The sequence below is a fragment of the Stigmatopora argus genome, chromosome 11 (genome assembly GCF_051989625.1).
Source record: "Stigmatopora argus isolate UIUO_Sarg chromosome 11, RoL_Sarg_1.0, whole genome shotgun sequence".
Classification (NCBI taxonomy): Eukaryota; Metazoa; Chordata; class Actinopteri; order Syngnathiformes; family Syngnathidae; genus Stigmatopora; species Stigmatopora argus.
The window spans coordinates 8837389-8853506 of record NC_135397.1 but is presented as its reverse complement, the minus strand read 5'-3'; the positions used below and the strand labels follow the sequence as shown (position 1 = coordinate 8853506).

At 40.0% G+C, this 16118-nt stretch overlaps 3 protein-coding genes across 3 annotated transcripts; all 3 read right to left on the bottom strand.

Moving 5' to 3' along the window:
• Window positions 1-163: 163 nt before the first annotated feature.
• Window positions 164-2807, bottom strand: stpg4 (sperm-tail PG-rich repeat containing 4). The gene is made up of 6 exons (XM_077614104.1): window positions 2704-2807; window positions 1831-2085; window positions 1680-1744; window positions 1462-1507; window positions 471-575; window positions 164-340 (listed from the first exon to the last, which is right to left on the bottom strand). The coding sequence occupies exons 1-6, from the start codon at window positions 2743-2745 to the stop codon at window positions 230-232; spliced, it is 624 nt and encodes a 207-aa protein (XP_077470230.1). The 5' UTR covers window positions 2746-2807; the 3' UTR covers window positions 164-229.
• A 537-nt stretch (window positions 2808-3344) lies between these two features.
• calm2a (calmodulin 2a (phosphorylase kinase, delta)) lies at window positions 3345-6840 on the bottom strand. Its single transcript, XM_077613217.1, has 6 exons — window positions 6694-6840; window positions 5915-5945; window positions 4965-5108; window positions 4788-4894; window positions 4582-4717; window positions 3345-4497 (listed from the first exon to the last, which is right to left on the bottom strand). Exons 1-6 carry the CDS (start codon window positions 6694-6696, stop codon window positions 4469-4471), a joined length of 450 nt encoding a protein of 149 aa, XP_077469343.1. The 5' UTR covers window positions 6697-6840; the 3' UTR covers window positions 3345-4468.
• A 4516-nt stretch (window positions 6841-11356) lies between these two features.
• On the bottom strand, window positions 11357-15902 carry LOC144085001 (mucin-like protein). The gene is made up of 15 exons (XM_077613910.1): window positions 15722-15902; window positions 15397-15472; window positions 15009-15299; window positions 14428-14664; window positions 14170-14322; window positions 13840-14018; window positions 13509-13701; window positions 13320-13439; window positions 13118-13237; window positions 12812-12832; window positions 12663-12724; window positions 12370-12562; window positions 12121-12249; window positions 11819-11954; window positions 11357-11621 (listed from the first exon to the last, which is right to left on the bottom strand). Exons 1-15 carry the CDS (start codon window positions 15749-15751, stop codon window positions 11480-11482), a joined length of 2082 nt encoding a protein of 693 aa, XP_077470036.1. The 5' UTR covers window positions 15752-15902; the 3' UTR covers window positions 11357-11479.
• Window positions 15903-16118: the final 216 nt, after the last annotated feature.

Sequence of the window (16118 nt, the reverse complement as noted above, 5' to 3'; positions counted from 1 at the left end):
TAGTTAAGTGGAATAAAGTACCCTTTGCAGCAGATAAGATCATTCTGCTTTCCTGGCTATCATCACTAAAACGATTTCAGCAACAAATGCAGCCTATTATGCTGTTGGCAGACCAGAAAATCCATGGAGGTAAACATTAGTCCAAGCATTAAGAGACTGCAGGTTTGGTAAATTCAGTTAACATTTATTAACTGGATGAGGACAGCATTTTGCATGGGGTCTACTCAAATTAGGGGGTATCACGGAAGAGGAAGCTGAATGATGGATCCGATGTTGTCTTGGTGCTCAAGCGGTCACTAAACCTCCAGTAGGGTTCGTATGTGCCTGGGCCTGGTGTTCCCTGGATTATGGAACAGAAAAATCCAAACATATGTTAAAACATGCCAAGGTCCTATTGATTTCTAAAACAACAGCTTATCTTGGCTGTTTTTATTTTTAATGACTGGGAAGAACAACGATAATTTACTCACTGACTGTACACTGTGGAGTCTCGGTACTTTCGATTTAAAAGAGGAAGTAATGCTAGTTGCAGGCTTGTTTGAAAGATTGTAGACACCTGGAGCAGGGCCTTCCTTCTGAGGCAGTCACAACAAAAGTTTAACTTAAAATTACTTTAAAAAGAAAAAAAAAAAACACTTAACTTTAATAAAAAGTTTGAATAACATTTAAGAACAGTAATTCCAGCAATATTAACCCATTGCCTGCCATTGGCAATAGGATATATCCCAATTCAATTAAAGCAATAGACAACGCATGTGAAAGACAATTGCAAAAAGTATTTATGCATGCAAATTGTGCATTTCTTAGAAGTTTGATAATGGAGAGAGTAATGTTTACACACAAAAAATGACACCACTCACATTGTGTGACAAACATGACGTCAGTGTTGATACACTCCAAACAGGTAAAAAGTGATAAAAGTAGCTCTTATAAAAAGGAGTGCTACCATTTATGAGGTTTCAATGACAATTTCTGATTCAACACAAGGAGAAAGACCCTAATTCTGTATGTCCATGCGATTAGGATTTGTATGATGAGCTTAACCTTTGACAATTACATGTCTCGGAATCGCCGTGACACCACTAACAGCACAAAACTGCTCTCAACTCTGCAGTAATAACACCCTCGGGGTTTCTTAGCACCTTTCCTTCTGTGTCAACACTCTGCAGCTGCCAACCGGTCTCAAATATCCATCAGCCATCAGAATGGAGACACTGTAAGGTTGCAACACCCTGCAATTTGAGCCTCAGCTGACCCTAATGCTCCTTCGATTGGGGGAATCATTTTTCTTTGGCTCCTTGGGTTGTCATAACTTACTCGTGCGTGACATATACCAGATATGCATTACAGTAAGCCACAACTGGTAACCAAAACCTATTGAAAGTTTGGTAACAAAGCCTTTCTGTGGGCAACGGAAAGACTGATGGGCTGGATACCGAGGCTGAACGATGAGATACTTACTGGAGGAAAGGTGATCCTTTGCACGCTTGAGCGAAACACCCCATGCCTGCAGAGAAGACAATGAGGGAGCGGGCTGTCAAAAAAAAAATGAAAAATTGAAGAGAAAATGATAGAACAGAGTGGTGATCGCCCTTCTGTCTTTGAGAAGGAAATGAGAGAAGGAAGGGACATTGGTGTCGAAAACATGATTCATAATTGCAGCACTCTGAAACACTTACATGCATGGCGTCTTCTCCACCGGTTTCACCATCACATTGTAATCACAAGGTGAAGTATTTATATGCTTGACATGATAGAAAAAGACACGTAAGTACCTTCAGTGAACTTAAAGAAAACATCTAACGAGGCCATTTGAAATAAATACACAACCTTGTCCCTAATTCCTAGAGTGACAACATCAGGCCGTGGACAGTTTTTGAAAGAGCACAACGCCTGGCGCTTCAATACTTCCTGGGTGGGGTCAGTAAGGTTGTATGCTCCAGGTAGCAACATGTCTCCTTTTTGCAAACCCATGGGCGGGCGTTCGCGGCCAGTGCCTTTAAATCCGTAAGTCTTCCTGACGGGGTTCAAGTCGGCTTCTTCAATAAAGTCTCGAACGTCATACTGGCCTGGATATGGACTGTCCTAAACAAAACGTATGGAAAGATTTCACTATCATATATATTCCTGGTTAACTTGCTATGGATTAACTCTTTGCCTGCCATTGATGGGGTCAGATGTCCAATTCATTTAAACCAGAAGGGGCCAGCAAATGTCAACAGCACTCAAACACGATTCACTATTTGAGTATTATTGTCATATATGAAGAAACGGTGCAATTTAGAATCGAGGGTATATTGATTGCATATTTTTACAAATGTTTGTCTTTAATACAAAAAAAAATGCTCATGAACAGAGCAGTGAAAATCAACTTACAAAGTAACTTCTAAATCTAAATAACTTTTTAAATGCAGTCATTTACTCATTCACTGGCATTGTCCCTGATGCAGATCAAATCTATTTCAAGTGTGGCAATTTATTGTTGTTAATGACAGCCAGTGAGTTAAAAGAATGGGGTTCTTTTTTTTTTTAAGTAACTGTGGCAAGTCGGCCAGTTAACATGACCATTGAGAACCTCTTGGTCATCTCTTACCCATAAATAAAGTGTACTTAATCCCAAAAAGCATCATTGTCTTTGCTGTGGTAACTTGCAAAAACACATTTACTTACTGAAAATCAATGAAGTACTAATAACAATCTTACCTTATCTGCTCTCTTACTTCCTCGGTAAATGTCAACCGCCATTGAGACATCTGTTTTTCCACTAGTCTCTATTCAGCACTGTGCTCATTTGTGCATAGTTCACTATGTGACTGACCAGAAGTCCACCAACACCTTGGCAACATTAAAATGGTGACTGTTACTATAGAAGCGACTCCACTATCAATTTTTCAACATCGTGCTCAGTTGGCAGGGCACTTCATTTAGATTTAGCAGCTGGATGATGAGGTAAAGACAAATGCAAGTTAGAGACAAGGGGAAAATCTAGAGCTGGAAGTTTGCTTCTTATAAGACTGATATGTTTAACAGGTATATTGGGAAGTAGAAATACATTTTAGAAAGACATATCAAATCCCAGATTATACTTGTAAAATGTATGAATAAAAGGGTTTAGTAAGTCTTGTATTTGTCCATGCATGTAAATATTTTATACATTTTGATCACAGCAGTGTGTAATGACCTTAATTGACACTATGAAATGTCGTCAACTGTTAACACCACAAAACTGTGATCATGCCAGGATTATCCAATTCCTTTACAAATTTAAATACTTTAACAGCTTACACCGAGTTCCATAAATGGGGACATTGAGCAATAGAAACAAAATTCAGACGAGGCAGGGGTTCACAATAGAGCTTTATTTTGTCAAAGTAACAAACTTAGTATCTCTGCAAGCTACTGTAACAAACTCAACTATAAATCCTTTGTTAAAAAAACAAAAACATTAGCTTCTGATCTATGCTTCATCCTCAACACCTTGAGATTGAGCTAAATAAGACATGTGGCCTTTAGCTTTGACATGCTCTGCCAACAGGAGCAGACAACACAGCCTGTGGTCAGTGACAGCTCATGCCCAATTTAAATGTTAAGTACTGTTGTGCACACTTCCAGAGTAAAAGCCTTTAATCCCACTCCGATTTTAAAATGGGGAAGATTTCCTCAGAGTTTCTTACATTAAGAGGCATTGGCTAATGCTCCCAGTGCTTTTGGTACATGACAGATGAGAATTGGAAATCGTGTTCACAATTAGTGAAAACAAATGCAGGGGATATTTCCATTAAAAAAAGGCATGCGGCTCAATACAAAAATGGTCGCTAATAACTCAATCAAAATTGAAAAATAAGACCAATTATCCAATCTGGGTAGATTGTAAATTTTATTGGAAAACAAAAATATACAACTTGGAATGGATTATTTGAGGCATGGCCAGAGGCCATTTAAAAAAAGAAAATGAGTAAAACATTTAAAAAGCATGGTAAGATTAGTAATTTTCTGATATATAGAACAGCAGATACAAAAAGAGTTTGTACGAGTACCTAGGAGATACACCCGTGTCATTTTTTTTTTGCAGTAGTGCAATGCTGAGATTTCCCATATATACTTTGTCCATAGTCCATGCAGAGTTTCAACTCCTCTACATTGTTTCCATGCCAACAGTGTTGCCAAGTGACAACCAGCTGACAGGTTTCCAATGTTGCCTTGCCCCAAAAAGGCCCTGAGCACAATACAGAGGAGTCGGTCGTCCGGCTCCCAAGGGCCTCGCAGGCATCTGGTTGGATGACCGTTTGTCACTCAAACACCATGACAGCAAAAGAATGGGACATGGGGACAAGAGCCTATGCAGTTTACATGCAGTTCCTTTGGACAGCAGTAGGGGCAGGGAAGCAGGGGTTAATAAGATTTTACAGATAAATTACATAGAGAAAAAAAAGGCAAATTATTTATATACGAAATCTGTACAAGGCCTTCACTTTGCTGTCATCATTTGTACGAACTCTGTAGAAGGGAGGGGGGAAAAAATATCACGCTAGGAGCTCCGAGATTAAAAAATAAAAAATTCTGAACAAGGATGGTACAAACCTTCATAGTTGACCTGCCCATCTCCATCAATGTCTGCTTCTCTAATCATCTCGTCAACTTCTTCGTCAGTTAACTTCTCCCCGAGGTTTGTCATCACGTGACGGAGCTCAGCAGCACTGATGTACCCATTGCCATCCTGAATATTCCATTTAAAAAAAAATTAGCTTTCAAGTATTAGCCAGTCTTGAGTTTAACAAAGCCTTTACCTTATCAAAGACACGGAACGCTTCTCTGATCTCCTCTTCACTGTCCGTGTCCTTCATCTTTCTGGCCATCATGGTCAAGAATTCAGGGAAATCTATCGTGCCGTTTCCTGAAAAGCAAAAGGTTTCAATTGAAGGTCATGAGTTTGGAGGCACCCCAAATGTTGTTAAGCCACTCACCATCTGCATCAACTTCATTAATCATGTCCTGCAACTCTGCCTCTGTGGGATTCTGTCCAAGAGAGCGCATGACTGTGCCCAACTCTTTGGTGGTAATAGTGCCATCTCCATCCTTGTCAAAAAGTGAAAACGCTTCCTTGAACTCTGAGGAGGAAGTGACGCCATGAGAGGAATTAGGTCACTTGTGTTTCCAATATCAACACACAATTTAGATTCTCCAAAGGCAATGGTTTCTAGTTCAACAAAGACAATGACACCAAACACAAGCCACCTGGCTAGGGGGCTAATGACTTGTGTTACTTTGGGGCATCACGAGGAAACGGGATTGATGACAATAAAGAACAATGAGCCCTCTGTTATGCCATACAACACCCAAGCCAACTATTTACAGGATCAACACAGCTAAGGCCAACATTTAGGTAAAAAGAATTTTCCAATGGCTCCTGTGAGAACACTGCAAAGCTGTACTTAAGTGAGACAGAACCACCCACTGTGCCAGTTATTTGCAAAATACATATAAATAAATTTAAATACAAAAATTAACTAAACGTGACAATTTCTAAAGACCAAGACCTAGAGTCCAACTCAAAACAATACACATTCTACCATTCCAAATTGTCACATTAACAAAAATATAACAGTAGCACTAACTGGGCCAAGCAAGCAACATTATACAACAGTACAAACATTTATATTTCAAATGAAACCACTCAAATTAAGCACTCGTTCCATGCAAGGACACACCCTGGGCAAAGGACATATTGGGCTCACAGCAGATATCATTTTGTTAGATGGCATGCACACATTTTCCATCAAGAAATGCATTATTGGCCCAATTTGAAACCCAAGAGACTAGATTGAAGGCAAGACTCAATGGATGCAAGATCAATTATTAAGGTCTTTGGAGAATGTGGAAAACGCAGCTCAAGCGATATGCAGAGATGGCTTACCAGCAATCTGCTCTTCTGTAAGCTGATCAGCCTGCAAAGAAAAATACATAAATTCAAAATATGATAATCAAATTCGCCTCATAAATGACTTATCGGCAACATTCCATTGTCGATGATAACAGTGCAAACACTTACAATTAAAATCTAAATAAAAGGAGATTTTTAGTCATTAAGGCGATCCAAATGGTAATGGCAGAGCCCAAAGATAGCTTCCACCTAGTGTCCACTTCTCCACATTGCAGCCATTTCAAATGGCCTTTTTGGCACGAGAATATATGGAGACGTTTGGCTCGCAATTTTGGCGGCAACCAAACTGTTTGGTTTCCGCCAAAATTGCGAGCCAAACGTCTCCATATATTCTCGTTTCAGTGAAACAAGACAAATCGTCCCCCGGGAGCACGCAAAAACGTCGCGCATTTTAATGGTTAATGAATGTAATAGACTAATAGTTTTATTCAAAACACTATCGCGATCGCACCTAACGAGATATTGTCATCATTAGATTATCAGCAAGAGCGCCAATTGTAAAGGAACACCCCCACGCGGAAAAATTTGTCTACTTTCATCTTCTAGCAGAGGCAGCAGTTCAGTAATAATGCATAAAAAGCGTAAAACAAGCAGGTTAAGGCATCAATAAACCAAATATGCTACATTATGGACGCAACTTCAAAGGCGGTGTCGCTTCCCGTTATTCCAAATTCCCGTTACATCGAACAATAACTACGATCTGCCGTGATGATGTAGCAGATGTTAGGCTAAAAAATGTTATTTTTACTTACCATTGCGATGTAGATAGAGCTGCTTGTTCGCGACCAAAATCCTTAGCACGCCTAAGCTAACACTTTACCTCGCCACACTGCCAGCCTGAATAATGGACGCAACGCCGCTGACTGCAACCGGGTTCGCCTTTAACGGTTGTCCTAAACCCCTCCTCCTTTCAATATCCCTCCGCTCAACTGACATTTTTTTCACAAGAATATAAATGATCCATCTGAGATTTTATTTAGTCCACCAGCACCCATTGAAAGCTACTACTACACTTTACTTGAGTTTGTTTTCTGTATCAGTTTGTGGTTTGATAGAGGGAATTATATACTTGAACTGAGGAGAGTCTAGTTTACAGCGTATGGATACAGTGTGCTTCTCTGTGATGGGGCACACGCCCTTGCTGAAAGAAATGGCGCTCTGTGATTGGTTTGTTTGTACCTGCAATGCGTCACTCCCCATTTTCTGCGTTTCGCTGCATCTTAGCCAGTAGCCATAGACATCCTGTCTGTCGGCGGCGGTGGTGGTGCTACATCTCCAGCAGGCCAGCAACTATGTGCATTATCTTCACATGGGCGTCATCCAAAGGGAACTCCCAGACAGTTTAGCTACTAATAAATGGAATTAGAGATCAAGAAAAAAAATCATTTGCTTGTCGACACAGATTCCAAGTCTCAAATTACATTTTCATCTGGATGTTAAAATTAATGGCAGTGCAATCCTAATTTGGAACTCCTAGGGTAAATTTAATAGGCGTGCATAATGAAATGGACGTGTATGTGATGTTTCTAAAATGCCTTCAAAATGTCTACATCTCATGTACTTAGAGATAACTTTGTTGCATGTTTGGTGTCCATTAGTGTTTCATCCTTAGATTTTTTTTGACACCCAATTCCAACACCTGGCTGTATGATATTGGCCAATGCTAATACTACATTTTTGTTTGTTTCTTTTCAAATAAATTATACAACTGTTCCCCTTTCAATACTAAATTACGGAGTACATGTTCCGCAGCATCACCCCGTTATTTTTTTAGTGTTTACACTAGTGTCATTTTAATGCCAAATGGATACTGATATTAGTATCGTATCGGTGCTACACTACTTTTGATAGTGCCTTTTCAGAACTAATTATGCAGTTACTGTGAAGAAGAATCTAATACCATGATGGCTGATGCTTGACTGCACACCTGTCTCCCAGCAGCCACCTGTCTCAGGCCTCCTCTGAAGGGAGACGCAGGAGGTGGTGGAGAAATTGTAGATGTGCACTTGTAACGCCCCTTTTACTCCAAGAACTCTCCGGTGTCTATTCGTAGAGGATACACAGTGTTTCCCCACTTCCGTCGGTGGTAATGCCAGGTCATGTGACCAACTGTGCGGCCTCACAATCTGCCAGGCTTTTTTGCAACCTGTATAATCTTGAGCGCATTGGATTTGTTTTCATACAGGGGTCTTTTTGTCATTCAAGATTAGGAAATGCCAAGCGGTGACGACATAAAAGCCTAGCTCTGTCACAAGAACCAGATAAGCTGGAAAATAAATAAATGACTGCATGGAAAATCTGTAGTAGGATGAACTAGTGAACATGAAAATATAAAAGTAAGTCACCTGGCATACTTATCCGGTGTGCACAATCAGCTGTTTTTTCATCTATGAATTGCTCCCAGAGGACTTGGTGAAGAACACTGGTGATTAAAGGTTAAAGGTTAATATGAGGAGCCCATATTAAAGTTCGGGAGACATGCCTTGCTGTTCCATAAAACCGAAAACAAATCTCTGTGAAGTAAACAAAGCAAGACTTGAACAATAAAATGTGTTGCATCGCATTTTGCAGAAAAACAGAAAAACATGAAAGGCAAGAGTTTACACATACTTAACATGCTCTTGTCTTTCCATCACTTCTGTGAATATGTAACTTCTATTCATAACCATAAATGTCCTTATCGGTCATTGCCTGACCCAGAACATTTTTTTAATGAAGAGGCTTCTTTCATTTCCTTCCAACCAAGAGGGTTTAAAGTTCACTGTAGTTTAGCAGACACAACTGAATTCACCATTATTGCCCCATGAGATAATACAAAAGGTGTTGTTGTTTTTTTAATAGATATATAGCATGTGAGGTGAATGACAATAATAAGGCTATGTTTACCTCTGAAACCGAAAGACGACATTACGAATAAATGAGGCTGTGTAATGCACCTGTTGGTGCAATGCCAAATGGGTGGATCACCTTTCATGGGAGAGAATGTCAGGTGTCTTTCAATGAAAAGATCATTACGTAATGTGTTTGATTCTACTAGCTGCTTTTGTCTTATTTCCATGTTTGAACTGAAATGCGAGCTAAATGCTTGTTTGTGTAGCTTTCAATACGTGTGCACTGAGGGTAAACCAATATTGAATGAGTGTGATCGATAAATTTTTTATGACTGATGGGCAATTCAGCAAGATCTGAAACGTCGTGCTGCCCCAATCAGCTCAAGCTATGACTCTGTCAGTGGAAGATGTAGATGAGCCCAAAGCAAAGCACTTCACGTAAGCACGGTTGGTTTTACAGCTGTGCAATAACAGTATTAGGCGTGTAAAGTCCAACAACGGGTTTGCTGTATATAAACCAATCCCATCAAGAACGCTGGCTTACCTGTTACTGAGAGATGATTTGTTTTCCAAAATTACATCACAAGTCAGGAATGATTAATGGCCTCAAATCGGATAAGAGGATTTATTCGGGCCAGCCTGTTTCAATCATGTTGTGAGGAAATGGATATAGCATAAAACATGTCCTTGGTTTTCCATCTCAGTCGGCATATTCTTTTTTGTGAAGGTTTCTTGTAATTGTCTTATTTGAGGTGATCAGAGGACATATCCAGCAGTTCTAAGTCCTAGAAAGTGAAAATGAATACCTTTTACTTCAACAATACAATCTGGAGTGGCAGGAGTGGGGAAAATACTCACTTTCTCTATTAGTCAATTGAAGTTAAAATAAAGTTCAGCAAATAAGACATACCTGGAATAGTAAAAATAAAAGGTTCTTTTACCAGCTGCTTACACCTCATGTCATATGCGTTGAAGGCCATAGGTCACTTAATCCAACCATCAAACTGGCCATGGATTAATTTCTAACTGGTGATGTGACGAATTATACAAGTAGACTCAACTCTTGGAATCAATTTGGTTTTCAAATCATCACCAACTGAACTACTAAAAATATAAACACTTCATATATTAGCTATTATCCCCTTAAATGAGATATAGTCAATTCAAAAAGTGAAGGAAAAAAAAGAACGCTTGTCACCTTCTCATGGTGATTCTTGATTTCCAATTGTGTGGGGTACCATCATCCTTCTGCTGTGAATTTAAATGAGTTAATCACTACTAGCCAGGTATCAGGAGCCAGACAAGGGTAGTATTGGTGCAATATTAGTATTTGACACACATGACACCTGCATAACCATCAGTTAAATAAAAAAAATCCCCAAATAGGAGAAAAACTAGCTAGAAATAGACATCCTGGTATTCCCTCATCATTTGTGTATGGGACACTAGTTCTGAGTCTCCACACTTGTTTTCAGCAATCAACTTCAAACATTTACTATGATGTATTCCGAGACAAATCTCTTTAGTGGGTCTGTATGGCTGACAAATCGAATGCCAGTGTCTTATTCTTCCGCTCTCTCTTTTCATTACAAGTCTTCCGTCCTCTGTCAATCTGGCTCTCTCACGCACTCCTCCCTGGTTGGCTGGCCTCCAAGCTCCTCTGCTGCAGTATCTGTGTGGAACTGGTGTTCATAAAAATGCTACCCGGCCCTTCCAGAAGTGAGTCAACTCTTTCTTGCAAGGGTGATTTATTTCTCCCACACTGGTTTCTTTTTCTTTTGTCACATGAGTCCTTGTCAATCTCACGGATCTCTCCTCTCTTTCCAGAATTATTTAATGTGACCTAGTAGTGGTAGCAGTATTAATAATAATAATAAATAATAAGTAAATTTCTTCATTGAACATGTTCTGGCAACTACCAGAGGAAGTGTGTAAAGCAGGTGACATGCCTCCTGCGTGTGTGTTTTCTGAAATTTGGTTTAGACTGGTCACAGATGTGATGGATCTGGTCTGCTTGGAAGACTCAGCAGTGACATCTCGTGGGAAGCGCGTTAATTGCTTCTGAATTTCATTCATTCATGTTCAACATAAATACTACATACTATAGCTTATCCTTGCCAGGGTCGCGGGGTGCTGGAGCCTATCCCACCTGACTTCAGGCGAAAGATGGACTAGAAGATTGTTAATATGCAAACTTGTGTCATTTTATAGAGTTCAAATTGGAGCCTTTTTTATACTCATGAAATTCATTCATTCATTTTCTGAACCGCTTATCCTCACAAGGGTCGCGGGGTCTGCTGGGGCCTATCCCAATTGGCATAAGACGGGGGACACCCTAAATTGGTGCCTGGTGGATGTATTTCAACTGCATGCCAAAAGCACCACAGTGGATTACTTTCATATTGCCAAGAGATTTTCTTTTTCTGCTGCTGACTTTAATTGAAAAAAAATGTTTACAGGAGCAAAAGTCAAAACACCACATCAAACTTGATCATTATTCAATCGAATAAATGACAAAAAGAACCTTTCAAAGTCATTCAGGTTTACTTGTTTTTGGCCATATAAATAAATCTTTCATTTTCATTATAAAACATCAGCTTCAGAATCTTGCTTGAGCTTGAGATTTGTTTTGCATGTCTGGATGTATTATGTATTTTTGCCTATGTCCCAAGCATGCAAGTATGTATAATAGTAAATTCAACATGTGTTATCTGTTGCGTTGCCGGGGTGTGATATTGTCTATAATGCGGGGACTGCAGTGAGTCATGTAATGTAAAGTTGGGTCAGAGTAGTTGATGGGTTGAGAATGTTGAGATTCCTGAATTCGGTCCGTTAACAGGTGAGGCAAACTGCAAGGGAAGGAAAAGACATAAAGCACATTTGAACTTATGATGGGTCAAGCATATCGGCAGTATCTGTATACAAATGCTGGAGTCATGGACAACACATTCGAAGTTCAAATAAAGACCAAAATATAATGATTGCCAGAATGTCCTTTTTTTGTAAGATCTACTCATATATTTTAGATGTAGCTTGGTTTACTTACTCTCCAGTCACTGCCTTCTTGCAGCAGCAAAAACAGGCCAGTGCAGCCAGAAGGAGAAGCAGTGGGATGCCAATGCCCAGAACCAGGCCCAGTATAAGATCTAGGTTCTTGTTGTTGTTAACGTTGTCTCTTTCCGCTAAATTTGAAATGCAATTGTCAACACAGTGACACTTTAGACATTTCTATTAGCATTGTTTTGAATGTTTTGTTGCTCATTTACTGTGACTGCATGTGACATATCTCAAACTTCAGTATTTTCCAAGTAGTTCAGATTTCTATGCCAAAAATGCATTGATACTCACTTAATACACAAGATTGTGATTCATCTACATCCGTTGTGCCATTGCACACACACCTATAACCTCCATAAGTGTTGGTGCATAGTGCAGGGTACACACATGCCACCTCCTTGGCCTGACACTCATCCAGATCTGTGGGTGGATAGGCTTTTAATAAGGGACTAAATTGTTTAACATGTCAATTTTCTACTCTAACAGGATAATACATTGGCAATTGGGAAATATAGTTGGATTAGGGATGTGCAGGTTTACCAGCAACTTCAATGGCGTCGATGTCATAGTGGCTGCTGACTCTGGCTAGGTAGTCTCTTATGTACCAGTGAGGTGTGTCACTAGACACATTAATTCGATACTCCACCAGTCGTGGACTTGAACTCTGTCCTGTATCCTTCTTTCTGGCATGATAGAATTTGTTCTGGAAGCCTTGAGAAAGGATGTTTACCATCTGAAAGAAAAATACATGTCTATGTTCCTGTTTAAATTGAATAGCCACTTGCGATTCACTGCCAGAAATGATAGTCATTCCCCCAGACATATTAACCGACCTGCTTGAGTCCATCTGGCCCGTTCCTCTTCCAATCCACAGAAACAATGAACACATTTTCCCCTGGCGACACATTAAAGTTTTGACCTCAGTCTGATTTGCCTCTCACAACTAAATAAGATGTTACAAGAAATTTGAATAAATAATTACCTGGGGGGTTGGCAGAGTCACCTGTGGAGTTTAAGATAACAAGTATTATAATTCCTGGAATTAGGTATTAAACCTACACAAATTGGGTCCATTATACAACATTACCCTTTGATAATAATGATGCGCTCGGATCTTGGACTACAGTATTTTTTATGGTGTTAAACATACTTTTTAAATGCAGTATGTATGGAATATAATGTAATGCGATATATTGTGGAAATCAGGTGGTATGGTATTACAAGAGTGTCTGCACATAAAAGAAGGTTATCAAAATAATTCACAAGAATGAACATGAAATAGGCATACCACATTCGTCAGTGTCCATATCATTCTGGTATCTGCAGAAGCACTCGACAGAACCTGGAATGTTCTTACACTCAAACTTAGCATTGGGACAAGTTGACATCTCAGCACACTCGTCTATATCTTCAGTACATGTACAGACAGAGGCAATATTGGATCAATTTTTGCTAAAGGCAAGATTATTCCCCTCGAAGGTGTGCCATACCTGTACAATTTAATCCATTTCCCCAAAACCCTGGTTTACATGTGCAAGTGTAGTTTTGTTTGGTGCTGGAGCAAGTCGCATCTTTGTGGCAAGGGAAGGTATACGGAGGCATGCACATGTCTAGGAAACAACAGTGAGTTGTGAAACTGCTTGTTAGGACCTAATGGAAGCCATATATTCACGACTGACCATGTTTAAAGCACTTGTATCCCTCTTTTCCATGAGACACCGTATTTTCAGGGCAGTTCCCACATCTGAAGTTTCCATTTGGTAAATCTGATTGGCACCGCACGCCTCGGAAACACGGCTTGCCTTTACATTGGTCTGCAATGTTCCCACAAAACTTGCCACTGAACCCTTTTGGGCATAAACACCCTAACACCTGAGACATGAATGATAAAGCAGAAAATGAAGACAAAATACTAAATGGAGGAAGCAGCCTTACCAATGTAATACTTTTGGAGGTGAAAATACAGTGTGAATAGTAAAAGAAAGACTTTAGCTTTTGTCAAACGTTCACCTGGAACTTTCCCTGCAAGTGATTTTCAATGATGCTGTTAGACAAGCACGTCCCTCCATTGAGGCAGTTGCAGATACGCAGAATGGGTGTAAACAGGGAGCTGGAGTGCATGTCGGAGACCTTAATAGTAAACTTGACCGGCTGGATGTTAAGGGGCGTCCAGCTTAAGTAGCCATCAACTAGATTGGAAAAATACGAGTAGTCTGATTGCACTTCAATCATTATAATGCAGTTGAATAATGACAAATGATCTCAACCAGAGCTTATCCGCCTGGCTCATCCCTCAGCAAGGATAAGAAACATGTTGATATGTGTGGATTTGGGTCTCACCACTGCCAATGGAGGCCTGTCGGGGTCTTGGTGAGAGTAGTGAATAAAAGATGGAATCTCCATTAGGATCCTGAGCAATGATCCGTATGTTGAGTGGAGAGTTGACCTGAGCATGGATTAGTGTAGGTTCTGTCACAATGGGAGGTGTATTGCCTACCAGAACACACATAAACACACACAACACACACGTACACAACACCCCATCGAATTTAGTCAAGGGCACATCTGATATTCTTGAATTACTAACAGACGTCTTACCATAGATTTGGGCTAAATGTTGGTATTGTTTCTCTGCATTCAGTGCTTGAAGCCCCAGGCTAGGGTTGTTGGATGCAAGACTGTCATGGACACACTGCATACTGTCTTGACAGGTTCTCCTTAACTGCTCAACTACATCAGGACTAACACCCTCCAGCAGTTCTTTGAGAGAGACTGGTTCAAGTGGATTCAATGGAGGGGAGGAAAGTAGCAGGCTCTCTGGTGGTGGGACTGCCCCTATTGACACAATGACTGTAATAAGTATATGAAGTTAGGAATACAAAAGTCTTGCATGCACAAATTATGATTTGTTTTTCCCCCCTATAGGGCACTCATTTATTATTATTATTGGCTGCCATTGACAGCAGTGGATGTCCTCTCCATTTTGACTTGGAGAGATGAATGAGTGTCTATTAAGTTAAATAATAAGAATACATCTGCATTGAGTTGTTTTAAATTCATTAATTTAACTTTTAGTTAGTTAGTTACAGAAATTACAGTTGTATTGTATGAAACTATGAATGCTCAGAATGTAAGGCATGTCATTTTTTCGCATCTTTGTTTTTCAGCAATTTTCTCACAGGACAAGCCAAAGAGATGCAGTGCGTCTTCTGAGGGTGGGTTACGGTCAGTTGAAGACAGAAGACGACCGTCAGACATGAGGAAGTCATCTGAGCGGTTAGTACTCCAGAGGCCCATGAGACCAATTGTTCGGTTGTAAAATGTCTGGGGAACTTCCACAAGGGCTGCTAGTTGGTTGAGGCCTTCCACACGCCACACCAGCACATGCAGACCACCAGCATACAAAGCTGCACAGCGATCCGCTGAAATGCAGCGTACTGCAAAGTCTTTTTCTCCTATGTGCACAACCCCTGATAAAAATAATTTGTTTCACAAAAACATTATCGGTTTCAATTTCACACAACTGTCCAGAATTAAAATGTTGCATCATATGAGTGTAGCTGTTACCGACAGTGACAAAAACTTCAGCATTATCTACAAACAACTGCAGTCCTTCTCCTTTCTCAGCACATCTCCATTCAATCTGTAAAAATCAACCAAATGTTGGTGAAGTAAATATTTGTTTTTTTTCCTTGGTGTTGTGATCATTTTTCAGAAAGAAGTCCAAATTTAACAGGTTTTTTTCTAGTTTCTATGTCTTTGATACTGTAACTTCTAAAAGGAAGTCTGCTTAAGGAATGCAAAACTCAGAAACCCTGCGCTGAACTCATGAATACACATCCGCACTCACTTTCTGGTGTTATTTTTTCCATACACACACAAGAAGACTGACCTTGCCGATGCCCTGGTGGAAAGCAGCCATGCGCACCACCGCTGGGAAGTTAATGCTCCCTTTTTTGTGTGTGTGCAGCCGCTCAGTCTGCCCTTGCAGGGTGAAGATATTAGATCCAGTGTTGGAAGACAACCGCACTATAACAAAATCTCCCAATGCTTTGAAGGAGTACTCTATCCCATCGAAGGTGATGAAATGGAGGCTGCCGTACACCATCGCTGAGTTGGGACAAAATTCATAAATTGAATTGAAACGAGTTTAACATAACGGCTAAGTATGTTACTGTATTTAAATGGAATTGTAATGTGTATGCAAGTCTTTGAGAGTTACATTTTATATTATTTATTGTTATTATATTTTCTGTTTCTTTTTTTTGCAAAGAAGCGAGCTCATTACC